The 22,609-nt window shown below is 46.5% G+C and overlaps 1 protein-coding gene across 9 annotated transcripts in view; it reads right to left on the reverse strand.

The window, feature by feature from the left end:
- Positions 1–22,609, reverse strand: part of LOC122561788 (uncharacterized) — a 32,648-nt gene continuing 10,039 nt past the window's right edge. For 2 of the 9 annotated variants that reach the window (XM_087999443.1, XM_087999441.1), the window contains 4 exons: positions 12,322–20,456; positions 12,002–12,217; positions 3,233–3,341; positions 1–375 (listed from right to left, as the gene is read on the reverse strand). In XM_087999443.1, the coding sequence (XP_087855569.1) occupies positions 18,377–19,882 (1,506 nt within the window). In that variant the 5' untranslated portion in view covers positions 19,883–20,456 and the 3' untranslated portion in view covers positions 1–375; positions 3,233–3,341; positions 12,002–12,217; positions 12,322–18,376. Of the gene's footprint in view, positions 376–3,232; positions 3,342–12,001; positions 12,218–12,321; positions 20,916–22,609 lie in introns of those variants that run through there. The other 7 variants (XR_015761083.1, XM_087999442.1, XM_087999445.1 and 4 more) reach the window with 7 other exon arrangements.

Consider the following 22,609-nt stretch of genomic DNA (forward strand, 5'->3'; position numbering starts at 1 on the left):
TCTCTTTTACATTCTATTGTAGATTTTGTTTAACATTACACTTGGTTTTTATTTGCAACTTTTGGCAAGCTTACTTAAGAATTTTTTTTGAGTTCTCCATTTGAATAAGTTCCTCTTCTTAGCTTTGCTTCCGTAGTACCTTGATTTCTTGCTGGATGTAATCTGTCATCCATTTTGTCCTTCCTCTTCCTGAAACAAAGCAGTTCTTTTTCATCTTTACTCTTTTGGTCTTCTTATTCACAGTGTCTCCTTTGGCTGCCGGGGGTGGGGAGTAGGGAAGGGCAGAGAACTTACTTCTGGGACTCATTAGGAGACACAGAGAATAATCAGAGGAACAAGTCGTCTTCAGGTTTTCATTTGGAATCAATTGACAACCTTGCCACAATATAAAAAGTAAAAATTCAAAGTGAAAACATGCAACATTTGGACAACTTCAACAGATTAGATTCCCAACAGGAAATGCGAGAATTTAAATCTGTGAGAAAAGGTACCTCAAACAATAACATCTCTTCTTTTTTCAAACAATGACAGTCAGCTGGGAGTTTCCCAAATGTTTTATTATTTTAACAAAGAATGTAAAAAGCACATCTTTATTTGATCTACCTTCACATAGAAAGAGTACGTTTGCAGAACCTTTTCTCAAGGGATGCTATGCCTTCGGCAGAATCAATACAATGAATTAAACTAGTAGTGTGTAGGAAGAATGTGTGGTTGTGTGAAATAAAAAAAAGCTAGAAAAGTTTAGCAGGTGAAGCAGCATTTGTAGAGAGAAACAAAACTATTGAGCAGGATTTTCCTAGCCCCTAAACAACATGGGCAATGGTGCATCAGTTGGGAAAAAATGGTGAGATTAGAAAATGGGATTCTCAACATTGAGAAAAAGTCTAATTTTCCATCCAGACTTGAACGGTGAGATGAGGATCTCACAGTGTGGGGCAAAAGGCCAATTTATACACATTAACATCTCATTATTATTTATTCTCTCCTCATTTATATGCAGTTTTCTATTCTCCCACATAGCAAAGAGAAACTAGAAAATCACAATTCCCAACATTTCAGCGCCGGAGTCAAGAAAGCGCGAGCCAGGGGGCCAGCCAGGAAGATAAATTTGAATATTAAATACTTGCCCCATGAATCAGCGGAGTGAAGGCTGAACAGGAGTGGAAGTCGACATGGGGATTGCTGGGAAAGTGAATAATATATTCGGGCAGTGGCAGATTTTGTAAAAGTTGCAGAGGTGACTTCAACTTCTCTAATATTGATTGGAATCTCCTTAGTCAAATAGTTTGGATGCAGCAGACTTTGTCAGGCGTGTCCAGGAAGGATTCCTGACTCAATATGTACATTAGTCAATGAGAGAGGAGGCCATATTGGATTTTGGTGCTTGGCAATGAACCAGGTCAGGTGTCAGATGTTTTGATGGGAGACCTTTTTGGTGATAGTGATCGCAACTCCCTGACCTTTACGATAGGGATAGGAACATACAGTATGGGAAAGAATTTAATTGGGGGGGGAGGGGGATTTACAATACTATTAGGCAGTAACTGTGGAGCATAAATTGGGAACAGATATTGTCAGGGAAATGCACGACAGAAAATGTGGAGGTTGTTATGGGAGCAGTTGCTGCGATGCTGAACAGGTCTGTCCTACTGAGCCAAAGAAGGGATAGTAGAGTGAAAGAACCTTGCATGACAAGAGATGTGGAACATTAGTCAAGAGGAAGAGGGAAATTTACTTAAAGTTGAGGAAGCAAGGATCAGGGTTACAAGGTAGCCAGGAAGGAACTGAAGAATGGATCTAGGAGAGGGCAGGTAGGATTAAGGAAAACCCCAATGCATTCTCCACTTATGTAAAGAACAAGAGGATGGCCAGAGGGTAGGGCTGATCAGAGATAGTGGAGAGGGAACTTGTACCTGGAGTTGGAGAAGTTGGGGCAGGTCCTTAATAAAAACTTTGCTTCAGTATTCACTAGTGAAAGGGACCTTGTCATTTGTGAGGACAGCATGAAACTGGCGGTCAAACAGCTTGATGTTAAGAAGGAGGTGTTGTGGTAAAATTAATAAAACTCAAACTTAGAAACAAGCCAATCAAACTTAGAAGCAGGTCAATCAAATTTCGAAGCAAGTCAATCAAACTTATTAAATCAAAAGCTTTTGGGAGGGGCAGCATGATTCTGACCCCAACAGAAGGACTTGACCCAAGCCGTCTCTCTCCCCGAACAACAGGCACAGCAGTTTTTATAGTCTGGATAACGTGTACAACAAAAGCCCACGAAAGATGGTTTCTTGTGTTCTGTGCATGTGTGCAGAAATCATTGGTTGTGTTCTGCACATGCGCACGCAGAGATCGCTGTTTCCGGGAGCAGTGTACCACGCCATTGTGTTCTGTGCATGCGCTCACAGAGATCGCTGGTTCCGGGAGCGGCATACCACACCTTTGTGTTCTGCGCATGCGCACAAAGAAATCGCTGGTTCCGGGAACAGTGTACCACTATGTTATATTCTGCGCACGTGCACATGAAGGTCACTGATTCTGGGAGCGGCGTACCACACCGTTGTGCTCTGCGCATGTGCAGACAGAGATTGCTGGTTCTGGGAACAGTGTACCACAATGTTGTATTCTGTAAGTATTTCTTCTTTAGTTAGTTTCTGTCTTCAGTTCCCCCCTTGTGGTCTGAGACATGTGGAAGCATGACAAACAGACCACCTACATCCTGTAATCATCAGTGGGGCCAGAAAGGGGGTGACTCCCAGGTCAGGGCCTCATACGAATGACTCGTGAGATTCTCTGTCAGACCTTCCCCTAATGGATAATTGTGAGATCGGTCCTGGTTCAACCAGCATTCCAACCCCGTTCCCTCACCATGTTAATACAGGCGTACATGTCACCGCTAATAATGACCTCATAGGGGCCATTCCAATTAGGGGCAAAGACAGGTTTAGCGAGTAAAATCTTGACCATAACCTTATTACCCGCTGATTTATTAAATGGAATGGGTCTCAGGGGAATCCCCCCACTAGAGTGTGCAGGGATTTGAGTACAGACCCAGCATTTAGAGATATTACTTTGCTGCGCATGCCTATAGGACGTGTATAAGTAAGTATTAGCATGTAACCCATGCCTACTCTGGTTAACAGTACCTAGGTTGGCACAATTCCTTCAGTGCTTCCCCATAGTGGCTACTAGACAAAGGGTGAAGGCAAAAAGTAAACAGAAACATCCTGGAGCTTACCAAACAGAGTTATACAATGGTCCAAAGGCTATACCAATCGTGTGCAACAGTCCACACTCTTGGTCCGTTCACAATCGTGCATACGTCAGCAGGCTTCAAAGGAGTCAGTCTGCAAAGAAAGCAGAGGGTGAGGATTAACAATCAGTGTCTGTATATGTCTTCAGTTGTGACCAGTGTTTCCAGATCTCTTTCCCTTGCATGTCAATACAGGTGCACGATGAAAACCTCATAGGGACCATTCCACTTAGGGGCAAAGACAGGTTTAGCGGGTAGAGTCTTGACCATCACCTTACTACCCACTGATGGGACCTGCAGACAATCCTCTAATTGCCTCTGTTCATTCCACCCCTCCTATTTGTCCCTGACTGTTTTCCGCATCTCCTTCAACTGGGTGCTCAGTTTGAGCACATAGCGATGTATTTTGTTGTGGAGAGGGCCAACATCGGAACGCCCCCCGCCATGATGATGGACTTGGGCAGTTGCATTACCCTACTTGTCATCAACTCAAAAGGGGTCAAACCAGTCGACTGGCTTGTGGTGGACCGGAGTCGTCTGAGTATAGCAGGCAGGACCTCAGTCCAGCGTTTGTCAGAGTCTTGCATTGCCTTAGCAAGGGAGGTTTTAAGAGTTCTGTTCATTCGCTTCACCATGCCAAAACTTTGTGGATGGTAGGGCATGTGAAATTTCTATTTAATGTCTATCAGCTGACATATGGTTTTCACAACTCTTCCAGGAAAATGGGTCCCCTGGTTAGAGTCAATCTGTGACGGCACTCCCCTATCTGGGAATCATCTCTTCAACTAAAATCCTTGACACAGCGTTAGCTGAGCAGTTCTGGGTAGGGTAGGCCTTGACCCACCTGGTGAGTTGATCAATAATCACAATGCAATACATCTTCCCATGGGATTGGGGGAAGAGGTCCCATAAAATCTACCTGTGCATGCTCCCAGGGCCCCTTTGGGCATGGCTGGTGCCCCATTCTAATTTTAATGGGCCTGCCTGGGTTGTGCTGAGCACACATCACACAGCGGTGACAGAATCAAGCTATATCTCTGTCCATGCCCTTCCACCAGCATTCCTTCCTGATGCTGGTTATCATAGCATCATGTCCCACATGGGAAGTGCCATGGTGTAATTGCATAAGAATATGTTGGATGCACACAGGGGACAGGACCTTGTCATTCAATCTCCAGATATATTTCTCATCTGGCATGGCCCCCTGCACCTCCCAGCTGGCACATTCACCCTCAGAGGTATCAGTGTGCAGTTGGGCAATGCTTATGGTGGGGCCATCCTCAGTAAAGGTGTCAGACAAAGGATGGATGTCTTCTGTCTCTACAGCTGATTGAGTAGTTTTATCAGCAGCCTGGTTCCCCTTAAAAATGTGCCACTTGGGATTCTGTTTATCTGGTTCCCTCTGGTGGGCCTTGACCTTCAACACTGCAGCCTCTGATGGGAGCTCGCTGACCTCCAGTGAGGTCTTTATTATCTGCCCATTGCTTGACAGGGGTGCCCCCCCCCGTGGTGACAAATCCCCGTCTTACCCAAACGATCACATAATCATGGACAATCCCGAACACATATCTACTATCAGTGTAAATGTTAATCCTCTTCCCTGTCGCCTACATGAAGGCCTGTGTGAGGGTCACTAACTCTGCCACCTGGGCTGACAGGCCTCCTTCTATTCTCCTGCTCGGACAACTTGTAATTCCGCGTTCACTACTTCCCATCCTGACAAGCCATCTATATATTTCCGCAAGCCATCCACAAACAGGATCTCATCTGGTGCCTCCATGAATACATCCTTTATTCCACTTTCCTCTACTTCATCGTCCACATTCCCACACACATGGTTCATCATCACCTAACATCCTTTCCACTGGGCTTTCCCGGTTATCTTGTACAATGGTAATGGATTTGGTTGGTGGCAAAAGAACAGCGTCCCATTTTGCTCTTCTCATGTTTGAAACTGTGCGTGATTTTCCCATACTTAACATTTCTATGAGGGTGTGTTTGGTATGCAAGACTATATTCCCTGTCATCACAATAGGCTCACTGACCCTCACTACCCACGAGGCACAGTCGAAAGCAGCTATACAACTGAGCAAGCCTTTCACTATGGGACCCTCAGCAGTAGAGAGGTAACCTATAAGTCGTTGGTTATTGCCATGGAGCTAGGTTACTACTGCCGAGTAAAAACCTCTATCTTCGTTGCAGTAAATGTGGAAGTCTTTGTTAGCATCTGGTAATCCCAGTCCTGGTGCTGACATTAATTCTGCTTTCAATTTTGCATAGGAGTTATCTTGCTCCGGTCCTCGGCCAACGGGGCCCATTGCAGGTTTAATCCCTTTTACCAATCGTTGTATGGGCTCGACAACTTTGGCAAACTCAGGGATAAAATTCCTGCAGTAATTAAACAAGCCCGACCTTTCTCACACCATGGACTGTCATGGGCCGTGGCATCTGTGTATAGCTGTCTTCCTGTCTGCAGGCATTTCTTTCATGCCTTGGAAGAATAAATCTCCCAAGTAAAGAACTCTAGTTTTCCCAATTTGAGCTTTCTTTGGGCTGGCTTTTAACCCTCTGTCCTGCAAGTGCTTCAGGATTAAGTATAGTGCCTCCTGATGTTTTGGTTTGGACTCAGAAGCCAGGAGGGTGTCATCAACATGGAGCAGGTCGATCTCCCTCAGTACTTCACTCATTACACGGTGAAAGATGGCTGGACTATTATGGAATCCCTGGGGAAGTCTGGTCCAGACATACTGTTTATCCCGACGGTAAATAAACAAAACCTATCTTGACAGTCATGATGGAGGGGGATAGAGCAGAATCCATTCGCAATATCCAGTACGGTTAAGATTTTGTGGGGGGTCGGGGAGAGCACATTTAAGATTGTGGATAGACTGGCAACTATAGGATGTAATTTAGGAGTGACCCTGTTTAGGGCTGTATAATCGATTGTGAGATGGTAACTTCCATCAGGTTTACTGACTGACCATGTGGGGGAATTAGTAGTGCTCATAGTATCTTGGAGAATTCCCCTCTCCATTAATCCTTCCACAATTTCCACAACTGCCCTTCTGGCTTCAGGTTTTATGAGGTGTTGGTGGTGTGGCTTGTGTTTTGAGACCCTCCACAGCTATGGGGTCGATTTTAATCAAGCCTGTATCTAACATAGTCTCCATCCATACCCCTGGGACAGAGGTGCAAATGGCCCCAAAGCCATTATCCTCTGGCTGCCAATCGCGTACCATAGAGGAGGCAACTTGTGCCTCAAGTGGTTTTCATAAGGCCCCATTCTTTTCTTTCTCCCATCGGGACCGGGCCAAATTAATTCACCCTTCCCACAATCTGTAATGACTTTGTACTCCTTCATTAAATCATTTCTCATAATAGTTCCTCCATTATTTTTACATACATAAAATTGCATTGGTATATACATGTTATTGATTTCTACAAGAGTGGTCTCACTCAAGTATGCAGGGGTTCGAGCCATTAATCCCCTTTACATATATCATTTTGTTAGTTGTGGGCAGGAGTAGGTCAGTAATAGATGTAGAGGTTCCCGTGTCCACTAGCACCTCACACTGTCTGCTCTCTACAGAGATATAAATCCTTCCCTCCTTATCACCTGTACCCATGGGGGTTACCGGACATCAGTCCAATATCTTCTCGATGTTTGTTGGTTTGCCGTGTTTTTCCCAACAAGTGTCTTCAGAGTGGCCCCTTTTGCCACAGTACTGACAGACACAATGGGCTTCCTGTTGTTCTGTTTCCTCCCCCTACAATCCCAGACAAAGTGGCCCATCTTGCCTCAATTGTGATACATGGGTCTGGAGTTTGTCTTTGTGACGGCGCAGGTTTTCCTGCTTTAAGCGCACAGAGGTTTTCCTCCTGTGCCCTCCTTAACGCCTGTTACCCATTCTACCAGGATGTCACAGTCTTGGAGAACGACAACCCCCATTTTTAGGACTGCCTGATGTGCGGGAGACAGCTTGTCCTTGAGAGCCTGAATGAATGCTCGGTCAGAGTGGTCTGTTTGGGGAATCCCTGAGCATTCTTGGTAGACCCTAAAAAGTTGTTCCCCATATTCGGAGGTGCCCTCCCCTTCTGTTGTTTGGTGTTTGTTATTTGTGTCCAATTGGTGGGTGGTTTTCCCAGAACACACTGGATTTAGGCCTTAAATCTGCCGAAGGGTTCCGGCTGATCCTCTATATCTGCTTTAATAGGGGTGCCTTGGGTCTATCTGCCTCTCCTATAATCTTCACTTAGTTGCTGTGCGGCATCAGCTATGTCAGATCCGTCAGATACTAGACACCACTTGTCCTGAGGGCATGCAGCCCATACCAGTTAGTGGATATCCCTTAAATGTAGTTGGTGGCCCACCCAGATGGTATCTAATTAAGCTGAAAACTTTGCGTTATTACTGCGGGGCTGTAAGCAACCCAGGGAAGCTAAGATCTGCTGCAATTCACCTGGTGTAAATGGCTCATATTTTGCATTCGCGTTAGCTCCTTCCCCACTGCGAGTTACCAGGGCCGAGTTAATTTCCTCAGGAGGGTCGTCTGACAATTCAGGGGGGCCATCCCAAGTATTATAAGGTGGCAATGATCCCCACTGACTATCCACCAGGAACTGATATTTATTTTCCCGTTCGCTTAGTTGGGATTGAAACATTTGTTTTTCCTCAGTCCATTTCCTTGTGGATTCCAAAGTCTGACCTATGAGGCCAGCCAATTGATGGACCAAAACGACACTTATTTTCTTGGTCTTACCTTTTTTTTCCCCGTGAGCCAATTTTGCTGTTGATCTAGGATCTGGGATAGATCCCACTCACTAATTCTCATCTGTCTAATGATTGAATGTCTGTCTATCATTTACTGGTTAATGACAGACCCTAGGGGGTCCCCATTGATCTCCCTGTCCTGCCATAACACTGATAAGTTTATACTCACAGATTCTCTGTCGGTCGATCACGTTTACCTACCGGCTGCATCTCACCCACAATTGGTCCTATTGGAGTCTGGCTATACCTGGTTGAGGGACTGATCATTTTCCCATATCCTACTTATTTAATCTAGGCCTTTATCTCAGGCAGGAACAATCACACTAGCATCTGAGTATGACTCAACTCAGAGGCCACACAACAGAGACTCTCATTCACTCTAACCAGATCAACAGCTTCTGTAGTCTGACCTAGTTTTGTCTGATATCCTGCCCTGACTCCTGGGAGGTGGCCACCCTACCCAGGACCATGACCAGGACCAGGACCCTGCTCGCAGCGCCAACTTGTTGTAGCAAAATTCATAAAACTCAAATTTAGAAGCAGACCAATCAAACTTGTTAAATCAAAAGCTTTTTGGAGGGGCAGCATATTCTGACCCTAACAACGGGACTTGACCACACCACCTCTCCTCGAACAACAGATACAGCAGTTTTTATAGTGTGGATGATGTGCACAACAAAAGCCCGGGAAAGATGGTTTCTTGTGTTCTGCGCATGTGCATAGAAATTGCAAGTTGTGTTCTGTGCATGCGCACGCAGAGATTGCTGTTTCCGGGAACGGCGTACCACGTTGTTGTGTTCTGCGCATGTGCACACAGTGATCAATGTTTCCGGGAATGACATACCACAATGTTGTATTTTGTAAGTATTTCTTCCTTACTTGGTTTCCGTCTTCAGAAATGTGCTTAAAATTTTGAAAAACATGAGAATAGATAAGTCCCCTGGGCCAGACAGGATACACCCTAGGCTCCTACGGAAAGTGAGGAAAGAGATTGCTGTGCCTTTGGCAATGATCTTTGCGTCCTCACTGTCCACTGGAGTAGTACCAGATGATTGGAGGGTGGCAAAGAAAGGGAATAGGGATAACCCTGGGAATTACAGACCAGTCAGTCTTATGTCAGTGCTGGGCAAATTATTGGAGAGGATTTGGAGAGACAGGATTTATGATTATTTGGAAAAGCATTGCTTGATTAGAGATAGTTAGCATGGCTTTGGAAGGGGCAGGATCTGGATTAGTGGTGCTGGAAGAGCACAGCAGTTCAGGCAGCATCCAAGGATCAGCGAAATCGACGTTTCGGGCAAAAGTCCTTCATCAGGAGTAAAGGCAGAGAGCCTGAAGGGTGGAGGGATAAGCTAGAGGAGAGGGGGGGGGGTGGGGAGAAAGTAGCAGAGAGTACAATAGGTGAGTGGGGGAGGATATGAAGGTGATAGGTCAGGGAGGAGAGGGTGGAGTGGATAGGTGGAAAAGGAGATAGGCAGTTAGGGTAAGTCTGGACAAGTCATGGGGACAGCGCTGAGCTGGAATTTTGGAACAAGGGTGAAGTGGGGGAAGGGGAAATGGTCCACATTGATGCCCTGGGGTTGAAGTGTTCCGAGGCGGAAGATGAGGCAGTCTAGCATTCTTGAGATGATAGTGGTGAGCTGTTAATAAGAAAGTTTATAGCATTTTTTAGTTGAACATATACCAGACATTGGCACCCTATGAAGTTACCATATGCCATATCACTCTGGTCTCCCAAAACTAGTACATGCCATCTACTGATGTTGCCAATTCATTCAGGTCAAATGTAAGCGCCTCACAAGCATTATGAAATTCTTTGAGGATGTGACAAAACACATTGATGAAGGTAGATCAATGGATATGGTGTACATAGACTTTACCAAGGTTTTGTTAAGGTTCCCCGTGGTAGGCTCATTCAGAAAGTAAGGAGGTATGGGATACAGGAAAATTTGTTTGTCTGGGTACAGAATTGTCTGGCCCCTAGAAGACAGAGGGTGGTAGTTGTTGGAAAGTATTCAGCCTGGAGCTCAGTGACCAGTGGTGTTCCACTGAGATCTGTTTTGGACTTCTGCTCTTTGTGATTTTTATAAGTGACTTGGATGAGGAGGTGGAAGGGTCGGTTAGGAAGTTTGCTGATGACACAAAGGTTGGTGGAATTGTGGATAGTTGGGAGGGCTGTTGAAGGTTGCAACTGGACATTTACAGGATGTAGAGCTGGGCTAAAAGGTGGCAGATGGAGATAACCTGGAAAAGTGTGACGTGATTCATTTGGCAAGGTTGAATTTGAATGAAGGTTACAGGATTAAAAGCAGGATTCTTGGCAACTTGGAGGAACAGAGGGATCTTGGGGTCCAAGTCCATAGATCCCTCAAAGTTGCCACCTAAGTTGATAGGGTTGTTAAGAAGGCGTGTGGTGTGCTTTCATTAGCAGGGGGATTGAGCTTAATAGCCGCGAGGTTATGCTGCAACTCTAAAAAGCTCTGGTTAGACTACACTTGGAATATTGTGTTCAGTTCTGGTCGCCTCATTATAGGAAGGATGTGGAAGCTTTAGACAGGGTGCAGAGAGGATTTACTAGGATGCTGCCTGGACTGGAGGGCATGTCTCATGAAGAAAGGTTGAGAGAGCTAGGGCTTTCCTCACTGAAGCGAAGAAGGGTGAGAGGTGACTTGATTGAGGTGTACAAGATGATGAGAGACATACATAGAATGGATAGCCAGAGACTTTTTCCCAGGGCTGAAATGGCTATCACAAGGGGGCATTATTTTAAGGTGATTAGAGGAAAGTTTAGTGGAGACGTCAGAGGTAGGTTCTTTATACAGAGAGTGGTGGGTGCAGGGAATGCACTGCCAGCAGTCGTAGTAGTGTCAGATACATTGGGGACATTTAAGCGACTCTTGGATAGGCACATGGATGATAGTAAAGTGAAGGGTATGTAGGTTAGTTTGATCTTAGAGTAGGATAAAAGGTCAGTACAACATCAAGGGCCAAGGGACCAGTACTGTGCTGTACTGTTCTTAACGTTAAAGTCAGAGCAGGTACCTGGCAGATACAAATTGCTACATGTTCCTCCAGGCCTTCACCTTTGTCAGAATTGCCAAACAAATATGGCATGTTCCACGGATAACAACAGTCTGAAACCTTCATCCATGGAGGTTTGCATCAGCCAAACACCAGCCTCACCATATTGTCCTGACATATCTTCAACTCACTCATCTAGTTCAATGCTGCACTTTGGAGTGCATTGACATTTTTCATTGTAAGTTGCTGCCAAGCCACTTTGCACACAGGGTTAGACACCCACCTCATGCATCAGAGCAGGGTGCATCTCAGGGTTGTTCGCTTGCTTCCTTAGTGCTCACTCATTTTGCCTCTACTTGGAAGATCATGACATCTCTGTCTTGCCTTTCCTTATTTCCTTGCACTTTGCTGCCTTATTCAGAATTTACAGGTTCAGAGTACTTCTGGCTTACCTTGCCTTTTAGTGCAGATATAAAGCCAGACAGCTTGGCATGGTTGTCAGCAGTGATTAGTCAAGAGACTGGACATGTATTGTATGCCACAGTGCTATATCTACATATGGTGGCTTATGCAGCTAACACACCAAACATGCTTCAATTAAATTGACATGTCTCAAACTCAAAAGAGAATAGACCTTAGTGAAGTCAAGGGGGATTGTCGTCACTCAGGGGTCCCAGCATCAACAGTCATAGACAGTGTCCAATTCAGTCAGGGGCTTTGATAATGGTCAGCCAGCTGCTTGGGGTATTCATGGTCAGGAGTTTAGTATTGTCGCAGTGCAGGAGACAGCTATGGCAATGCTGCAGGTCCAGTGCAACTAGACAAGGGATTAGCAGTTAATCAGTTGGGAACTGCACAGACATCAATCAGGGGACACTCATCAATGATTGGAGCTGTCCTTCAAAGTCATTCAGAGGAAGAACTTTGATCAGTGCTGGTCCATTCCTGAAAAAGGGTTATACCTGAAACATCGACTTCTTCACTTCCTGATGCTGTTTGGCTGCTGTGTTCTTCCAACCTCCTGCTTGTCTACTATTCCTCCAAAAAAGTAATCATGGAGCAGATGATAGACTTGTTGAAGATGAAGTTCCAGTGCTTGCATTGGTCTGATTGCTGGCATTGTAGTACAGTTCTGAGAGTGTGTGCAGCATTAGTCTTGCATCCTGTGCGCTGTATAACTGGAACAGGCAAAGAAGAAAAAGTGATAGATACTGAAGAGTTTGGAGAATGGCAGCAATTTTCCAAGGAGAAAGGTGAGGACATTAAGCAAGAGGAACATTACCTTCAGCATGATGGAGCACTGCAGCATCAAGCACAACAAGCCAGATAGTACTTGTTAGAAACGAAAATCGCTTCTCAATAATCGCTCTAGACAAATTCAGGAAAACAAAGTTTTATTAGCAAGTCTGCAGAGTTGGGCACCCTTCTGAGAAAAAGGCGCCCCGAGGCTAACAAAGTTTCTCATTAAATACAGCACAAGTCCCTCCCCTCTTTGGCTCTAAAGAGTCACGAGGTTCACATTCTAAACCGTTCAGTATTTTTCCATTCTGCACCCTTATCACAAAGTCTGCAACAGATGTCTCCCGAGTTGTTTTTCTACCCTGTAGTCTTATCAGTCAAGGACTTATTCTTCTCTGTCAGAGTTAGTGGTCTTATCAATCAAGGACTTGTTTTTCTACTCTGTCAACGTGAGTGGTCTTATCAATCCGTAGCAGCAGATGTCTCATCCTTTATTATAGAGAAGCATGTTTTTACCCTACCCCTATGGCTCTATTCCCCTTAGACTTTGGGGTCATGCACATCTCAGTTGTTTGTACCGAAATCGTCTCTCACAATTCCACCCTTTTTTTTTTAAGATGTGCATGACAAAGATAAGCCTCCTCCCATCAAGGGCCCGGGAAATCCTTGGTCTTTCGCAGCAACAGCACCTCAAGTTCCTGCGTTCCATGTTGGGGTACCGCCACTGCCTGGAGTTGGGAAATATTTTTCTGGATTAAAGATTGAACACAGGGGGTCAGGCAGGGTAAGATGAGTAGAAGCATTACGCCCCCCCCAGCCATCAGTAACGCCGTACGCCACCAACTACCACCTAGGAGACCATCCCACCATCCGATGCCACCAAGAGGACGCCAGGATTGTACCGGCACATGGGCCAATTTCCGAATTTTATCGGAAATCTTCAAAACCGCTTTACCATTATCGTCAATTTTCAGATAGCAGTTAGTCAGGTTAAACTTCCCGCACACGCCCCCTTCCGAGGCCAACAGATAATCCAAGGCAAGCCGGTTTTGATATATAGCAGCCCTCATCTGATTCTGCTGCTTAGCCAGCAACTCCAGGGCCAGGGCGGTCTGATTAGTAATGACCTCTACGACTGCTTGGAGCCTGATAATTCGATTTAACATATAGATAGGAGTATGGTATCCCTATGATCCGTCCTGTGCCCACGTAGCAGGCCCGTAGTATTCAATAATACGGGCCGGTGGCCACTCATCCCCCCAATCACCGACTTGGATATCCCTTGGCGACCTACGCAGGGAGTCAAAGAGTTTAACTCCCAAATCATCGCCTTCCTCCCGGGGTAATAGGAAGAATTCAGGTCGTATTAGACCCAGGAAGCATACTCCAGCCCATCCCATGGGCAGTTTGGAATATGCCTGATTACCGCATATCCAAAATAGGCCATCTGGAGCAGGCCCTCCCTGCCTCACAACGTCATCCCACAGCTCCTTTACCCCAGGGACGCCCTCATAAGGACCAGGACCACTGCAATTCCAGTATTCGGATTCTTGGCCCCGTGGCAGAGTCTGGACAGGATTATCCCAGCATTGATTCCCCTGACAACCACCGCTCCACACACTCTTACCAGAATCTGGCAGAGTCTTAACAGGAGCGTCCGAGCATTGATTTCCCTGACAACCACCGGTCCAGACTCTCTTCATGCCATCAGAAGGGTCAGCACTTAGCTCGTAAGAGGAGGAATCAGTACGTAACCGAACGCAATTTTGATGATCTCGGTTTGCAATGTACCAAGTAATATTCTCAGGCCACCATACTTGTGTGGTAGCATTCAATACACTCTGACAGGGACTAATTCCTACCTCCACGGTCCCCTTGCCTTCAACACATAACTGGCCCTCAGGGCTATTCGTCAGTCTCCACCCCTGGCTTTTCCTTTCGTTGACATGTGTCTAATTGTATTGAAGCAATTCCCATATGTCTAAGCTTTGACCAGACCACGGCCATTGTTCTGACATATGTGGCCCCCCACAAACCCAGCAATTGCTAACATTTAAAACAGTGGCAATCCTAGAGGTGAGATCAATAAACAGGTTTTGTGTTACATCAGGGAGCTCAATCTTCTCTTCTACCTCTTTGTATATAGATGGCACTTTAGAGACAACGACCGTTCTCTGACGGTCGTGCTCTTTCTCTAACTTCCGTTCAGTGTTCTGTACTCTGGTCTCCTTGACTCTGTCCACCTGCTCTCTGAGCAACACAGAGGGTAGGCCCCACTGCCCATCTTTGTTAACACACATCCAGCGGTCATTTTTAGGGCATCCACGGACTTTGCCACTGTACCCTTTATTATACACTTGATAATAGGGTTTTCCACCCTCCCAACATTCTTGCCGTGCATTCACATCGTAACACCGATCGTTCACATGGGAGTGAGACACAAATGATCCCGAGTAGATCTGACTCCCAAGTCTCACCATAGTCCGACATTTGTCACATCTCCCCTCGCTCTCCCCCACATACAGGAGTAAACTGATCAATATCCCCACCAATACAGTCCAGGTAGAGTTCATTGTCGCTGTCTTTTCAGCTTTACCACCAACGGCTTGTCCCCTGGCCCGCATGTCCAAGTGCTCTCTCCTTCTGGCGGAATAGGCCCCTTTATCCTCGATGCGTGGGCCCACCCTTTTTCTTTCGTCCGAACAGCGGCTTCAGTTGTTAACAGGACCAGGAACGGTCCTTCCCACTGTGGCTGGAGCTTTTTGGCCTTCCAGGTCTTTACAAGTACCCAATCTCCGGGCTCCACCTTATGCAAGAGGAAGTCGAGCGCCGGAGTCTGAGCCAGGAGACCCTTCCTCCGGAGTTCTGCAAAAGAACGGGATAAGGTCAGTAAATAGTCTCTGACAAATACATCTCCCCCTTGTAGAGTGGGACACCCATCAACCTTACTTCAATATGGTAATCCGAACAGCATATCATAGGGGGAGACCCCGATATCCCGGCGAGGTGCTGTACGTATTCTCAATAGGGCAATGGGAAGGCACTTTGGCCATAGTAACTTAGTTTCTAACATCAGCTTAGTCAATTGGGTCTCGAGCGTGCCATTCATTCTCTCAACTCGACCCGAGCTCTGGGGATGCCAGGGTGCATGGAATTTCCATTGGATACCCAGGGCAGTACAGATCAAATGGTGTAGCCTAGAAACAAAATGTGTCCCGCAGTCTGAATCGATAGATTCCATTATGCCATATCTCGGGATTATGTTCTCTAACAATAGTCAGGCCACGGTTGGTGCATCGGCTTTGGCGGTTGGGAAAGCCTCTACCCAGTGAGTGAAATGGTCTACTATTACTAGCAGATACTTCCATCTCTGTACTGGGGGTAAGTCTGTAAAGTCAATTTGGATCCTCTGGAATGGCCTAATTGCGAGGGGCTGACCACCAGCTGGCATAGAACGCATGGTTTTCTTGTTAATACGTTGACAAGTGGGGCATCCGACTATTTCTTGTTGGGCTAACGTGTATATCCCCCTGCATACATAGTCTCTCAAGACCGTGTCACACATGGCTTGCACCCCCCAGTGGGTCTGATGGTGTAATCGGTGCAGAATACTCCGGGTGATCTGTTTGTTCAGTACTTGTCTCCCATCAGGAACCGTCCACTTCCCGTTAGTTTCTAGCCGGGCACCCAATTGATCCATTTTATCAATCTCCCCCGGGTGAAGACGGGTTGTTTAGCGAGCCCTTCCCTCAACGGTATTAATGTTAATAATTGGACGGGTTTTTCGACCGCTGCCCGCTTGGCTTCCTTATCTGCCAGCCGGTTTCCCACCGCTTCCGGTGTCGACCCCTTCTGGTGACCGGGTACATGGACTACTGCGAGTTCTGTAGGCAACGCCAGGGCTTCCAACGTTAGGCTGATCATTTGTTCGTGAGCTAATTCTTTTCCCCGGGAAGTTATCAATCCTCGCTCTTTCCAGATTTTCCCGAAAGTATGAACGATTCCGTATGCATACTTTGAGTCAGTATATATGGTCCCCACTTTCCCTTCCAACAACTTCAGGGCCCTCTGGAGTGCGTACAACTCACAGGATTGGGCTGACCACTTCCCGGGCAGTCGTCCGGACTCGATCGACCGTCTCGTTGCACCATCTACGACAGCATAGCCACTGTACCGTACCCCACTGATGCACCGGGAGGACCCGTCGATGTACAGTTCCTGTCCTTCACCCAGCGGGGCCTCCTGCAGGTCCTCTCGGCTTTTGGTCTGCAAGTCTACAAATTCCACACAATCATGCTCCTGTTCCCCATCTGCAGGACGTCCGTATAGAAACTGGGCAGGGTTGCAACTGAGATCTTTTGCAAAATTGAGATCGTCTCCGGTCATCAAAATCGTCTCATACTTCAGGATGCGAGAGTCTGTTAACCAGCGGTGAGCCTTTTGAGCCAGTATGGTACTAACCGAATGTGGGGAGTACACTGTGATTCTTCCTCCAAAGGTAAGTTTTCGGGCCTCTTCTACTAACATTGCCGTAGCTGCCACTGCCTGTATACAGGTCGGCCATCCACGTGACACAGGGTCTAACATTTTTGACAAAAATGCAACCGGCTGACGTTTCCCTGCCCGCAGCTGGGTAAGCACACCTTGGGCAATTCCGCCGGCGCTATTAACATATAACTGGAACGGATCCTTCAGGATGGGTAAAGCCAATACCGGAGCTCGGATCAGTTTATTTTTAAGAATATTAAATCGCTGCTCCTCCTCATCTGACCAGTCCAGCTTTTGTTCTTCTTGTCCCAGTTTGTCGTACAAAAACTTTACTAGAGTGGTGTAACTTTCAATCCATATCCGGCAATACCCTACTAGCCCCAGGAATTGTCTGATTTCCTTCTTCGTCCTGGGTATTGGCATACCCGTAATCCCCGATATTCATTCTGGCGTGATACGGCGATGCCCCTTACTGACCTGATGGCCCAGATATCTTACTACTTGTTCCACAAACTGGAGTTTTGTCCTGGAGACGCGTAGGCCCTGTTTCCCCAGGAAGTTCAGCAGGGCAACGGTGTCTGCTCGTACCTCCTCTTTTGGTCCTGAGAGTAAGAGATCATCGACATATTGGAGCAATTGATTCTCCGCGTTACACCGAAATCCTCCTAAGATCTGCTCCAGTATTTGTCCAAACAAGTTGGGTGACTCCGTGAATCCCTGCGGCAAGACTGTCCATCTTAACTGTCGCTTTCGTCCTGTGAAGGGATTCTCCCATTCAAATGCAAAAAGGTTCCGACTTTCTTCATCAAGGGGGCAACTCCAGAAGGCATCCTTCAGATCTATTACGCTGAACCATTCATGTTCGGGGGGAATTTTACTCATTAACGTGTAGGGATTGGGTACTACCGGGTATCTAGCCTGGACTACTTCATTCAACCCCCGCAAGTCTTGCACCAGCCTATACGTCCCATCCGGCTTTCTCACAGGGAGTATTGGAGTATTGAAAGGGGACATACATTCCTCCAGTAGTCCATCTGTGATTAATCTTTCTATCACAGGTTGTAACCCTTCCCGTGCTTCCATAGCAATCGAATACTGTTTCCTTCTTACCGGGCCTCTTCCTGGTAACATGGTGATTTGGAGAGGTTTGATGTTTAGACCCCCTCTGTTCCCCTCTCGGTACCATACTCCCGGGTCTATTTGTTGATCATCTTCTTCGGTGAGGGCGAACAACCTTACCACCATTTCCCCGTTACTTGGTACCGTTCCGATCCCTAGTTTGACCTGCAAGTCTCTTCCTAACAAATTAAACCCCGCCGATGGCAGTAGAAGGAGGTCTCGTTTAGTAGTTCTGTTTTCATACCTAATTTCCACGTCCTCCACTACTGGGACTTGCAATGTCTTTCCTCCAATGCCAGATACCCCCATAACTGTTCTTCCTGCTCGGGCGCCGGGGGGTATTTGGATTATACTTGATCTTTTGGCTCCCGAGTCCACCATAAATGTGATCTCCGACCCTTGGGGCCCTACTTTCAAGTTTACCAGGGGTTCCTGTCGATAGTCCTTTTGCCCCAAGGGTAGGAACCCCCGACCTCCCTAATCTTCCTCCATCAGGGCGTACGACCGCACTTCCCGCCTGTAGCGGGGGCACTCTCGCTTAAAATGTCCCTCTTCATTACAGTAGTAACATCTGAGTATCCTCCTCGTTTCCCTGTCGCGGCCTCGAGTTCCTCCACCCTTCCTTTGTTCCGGCCACGATCCTCTTTCCCTCTGCTCTGCTCTCCCCTTTCCGGTTCCTGCCACGGCTCCCCCTTTTCCCTGCTTCCAGCTGTCACTTGTTGCACCGTCTGCATCATTATCTTTGTCGCCTTCTTTTGCTTCTCATCGTCCCTTCTCACAAACACCTTTTGCGCCTCCCGTAGTAGTTCACTTAGAGGTCTACTATCCCAATCATCCATTTTCTCTAACTTCTTTCGTATGTCCGGCCAGGCTTTTGATACAAACTCTACCCGTATGAGTTGTTGTCCCACTTCCGTCTCAGGGTCCACCCCAGCGAACTGCTGCAAGTTCTTCCTAATCCTGTCTAGGAAGTCTGTAGGGGTTTCCTCCGGGTTTTGATGATTCCCAAAGGCCCTGGTAAAATTGTGCCCCTTCGGGGCTGCCTGCCTTATTCCTTTTATCCAATATTCCCGCATGTGCCTCATGTTGCGTCGTCCTTCTTCCGTTTGCTTATCCCACCCGGGGTCGGTGAGGGGAAATTTCTGCTCCCCTCCTGTTCCTCCCTCTCTCTCCCAGGCCAACAGCGCAGCTTGTCGTATCATCTGTCGCTCCTGGCTAGAGAACAATGTTCCCATGATGGAATACATCTCATCCCACATGTAAATATTTGGCCCCAGGAACTGATCTAATTGTTCAGCCAGGCCCATGGGGTCCTCCAGTAGGCCCTTCATCTCCCTCTTGTAATTCCGTACTTCAGTACTCGTTAAGGGGACGTTCACATATCCCGTCCCTCCTTCCGCGCCTCCCATGGGCACTTCCCGGAGTGGATTCATTCTTGCAATCGGGACAGAGTTTTGTCTGTGATTCTTTTCAGCTTGAGATCTAGTCTGTACTCCTGAGGCTCCTGGTGGTTCCTCCCCGTTTTCCTCCCCTTCCCCTGAATCGTCGCCACCCGAAGAATTATTTTGCGGGGCAGACGGGGTCACGTAGGGCGGCGGTAAGTGATCTAAAGGTTCCCATTCTTTCTGCCCTTTCGAGTCTTCATTGGTTACCTTCATTTTGCAAGATAGTGTGACCGGTAGCCAACAAAGGGCGTAATCACTTTCCTCCCGAGTAACATTAGGTTTCGAATTGACATATAAAATTAGAGCTTGCCGGACCCAGTCTTCGTCAGTGCCGAATTTAGGCCACCACACTGAGTCTCCCTGAATAGGTTTTTGGGACCACGTTCGACAGTATTTCACCATCTTCTTTCTAGATTTTCCTTTTTCCCTACCCTGACCCCAATTATTTAACATTATTCCTAACGGACTGTCGTCAGGTACCCCGGGGTATTTTTCATTGTCCACGTTCAAGCCTACCTTTCCCTTATTCGCCTTGGATCCCTTATTTCCCATTGCCGAGGACTGTTTTCTGTATTGTCCCGTGATAATCTATCACTATTTAACCAATTCCCGGACCTTCAATCCCGTGATCGCCCAGGTCCCTTTGCAGGCACCCCCGGTCTTTGGATTCCTGTGTCCTACGTCTCTGTGAAACAGATCACAGGCACCCCGTAGGTCCACGTTCCTTCGCAAACACGGTCTCTGCAAAATCTCGCACAGACGAGCCCCGGTCTCTAGATTCCTGAGTCCCACGTCTCTGTAGAAAAATCTACAGGCACTCCGCAGGTCCCCAGTCCTCCGGAAAGACGGTCCCCGCAAGTCTTTTCTTACCTGGGTTCGGTGCACCGAAATTACTCAATCGTTAACCGTCCCCACTGCCTCGGCCACACCCCTCCTTTGTTTTCCTGAGCCTTCCGGATATCACTCGCTCAAGCCGCGCGGGGCGACAAGCAAGGAATCAGGGACTGCCGAACTCGACAGGGTGCACCTTCTCCGATGTCCTTCCTCAGCCCCCCTCGCGGCCGGAGTGTTGATCGGACGAGCCCCCAAGTTTGTTAGAAACGAAAATCGCTTCTCAATAATCGCTCTAGACAAATTCAGGAAAACAAAGTTTTATTAGCAAGTCTGCAGAGTTGGGCACCCTTCTGAGAAAAAGGCGCCCCGAGGCTAACAAAGTTTCTCATTAAATACAGCACAAGTCCCTCCCCTCTTTGGCTCTAAAGAGTCACGAGGTTCACATTCTAAACCGTTCAGTATTTTTCCATTCTGCACCCTTATCACAAAGTCTGCAGCAGATGTCTCCCGAGTTGTTTTTCTACCCTGTAGTCTTATCAGTCAAGGACTTATTCTTCTCTGTCAGAGTTAGTGGTCTTATCAATCAAGGACTTGTTTTTCTACTCTGTCAACGTGAGTGGTCTTATCAATCCGTAGCAGCAGATGTCTCGTCCTTTATTATAGAGAAGCATGTTTTTACCCTACCCCTATGGCTCTATTCCCCTTAGACTTTGGGGTCATGCACATCTCAGTTGTTTGTACCGAAATCGTCTCTCACAGTACTTAACTGACACTTAATTAGATCTGAATTTGGTAAAGTGATCATTCATTGACTGTAATTTTGTTGTTGCTCAAACAAGCAAACAATCCCTGTTTATTCCCAGAAGTGAATTTTGTTTTTTCTTGCTTTTTCTGTTGTTCAATAAAAGTTAACATGTGCAACTTTGAAAACTTTCAACTTTTGAAGGCATTTAAACAGGTGTTGCTTCCACATTGAACGATGACAAGGTGTTGTGCTACACTGGCCATTAGGGAAAGGGTAGCACTCCCTTCGTGGGGATTCAATGTGGTATGGCAGGATGGGTAGCCTATGAAGTTGGATTCTTGCAGCTGTAGCTACAACAACAGGTGATTGAAAGGTGATGATGAAAAGTAGCATTATATTTACAAACGTAAGCTTTAATTTTCAATGAAATGCCACCTATGTGCACTCAGAAGGTGTTCTTTTTCTTTCCCTTCTACAATGTGTACTGTGAAGGGTTATTCATGGCTGGCAGTGATTAACCTGGTTATCAGCTGGGCTTTAAATAGGACTTGGGGGGTGGAAATCCTGGAAGGGCTCAGCAGTGTGAGCACATCTGCTGAATGATAGCATGAGTGGTGCCATAGAGACATGTGTACCTATTTAAGAGGTGAGCATTCTGGATATAGGTTTGCTCGCTGAGCTGGAAGGTTCATTTCCAGACGTATCATCACCCCATTAGGTAACATCTTCAGTGGGCCTCCAGGCGAAGCACTGCTGATAATTCCTGTTATCTATTTATATGTTTGGGTTTCTATGGGTTGGTGATGTCATTTCCTGTGGTGATGCCATTTCCCATGGTGATGTCATTTCTTGTTCTTTTTCTAGGGGGTGGTAGATGGGGTCTAAATCGATGTGTTTGTTGATAGAGTTCCAGTAGGAATGCCATGCTTCTAGGAATTTTCTTGCATGTCTCTGTTTGTTCTAGGATGGATATGTTGTCCCAGTCGAAGTGGTGTCCTTCCTTATCTGTATGTGAGGATACTAGTGAGAGAGGGTCATGTCATTTTGTGGTTAGTTGATATTCATGTATTCTGGTGGTTAGTTTTCTGCCTGTTTGTCCAATGTAGTGTTTGTTACAGTTCTTGCATGGAAACGACATCACCAACCCAAGGAAACCCAAACATATAAATGGAAAGCAGGAATTATCAGCAGTGCTTTGCCCGGAGGCCCACTGAAGATGTTACCTAGTAGGGTGATGAAACGTCTGGAAATGAACCTTCCAGCTCAGCGAGCAAACCTACATCCAGAACCTCAAACTGAGCTACAAACCTTCGCAAAACTTGCTAAGGTGAGCATTGGAAAATTGCATGCGTTGAGTCACTGGAGATCAGGGAGAGTATCCCTCCATGAAACTCCCCAAAACTGACACTTAGCCAACCTTTGATAACACTCTGTCTAACAGTTAAGCTTTGACCAGAATAATGTAGTAGTGTGACATGTCTTGGTTTAAACACAGTGAGGTGTTGTATAAAGGAACAGTATATGGATGGACATACCTGGAACTTAAGAGGACCATCTTTACTAAAGGTGATTATGTAATTAAAATGATAATTTTAGACTTTTAAAGAAATATCCAAAATAATCTGGACATTTTATTAAATAGCACATTTTCCCTATCTATTTTTGTAATGAATAAAAAAGTACAAAAAAACTGAATTAGT

This window comes from Chiloscyllium plagiosum, unplaced genomic scaffold (assembly GCF_037043375.1).
Source record: "Chiloscyllium plagiosum isolate Xiang-an unplaced genomic scaffold, Cpla_swu_hap1 HiC_scaffold_23, whole genome shotgun sequence".
NCBI lineage: Eukaryota > Metazoa > Chordata > Chondrichthyes > Orectolobiformes > Hemiscylliidae > Chiloscyllium > Chiloscyllium plagiosum.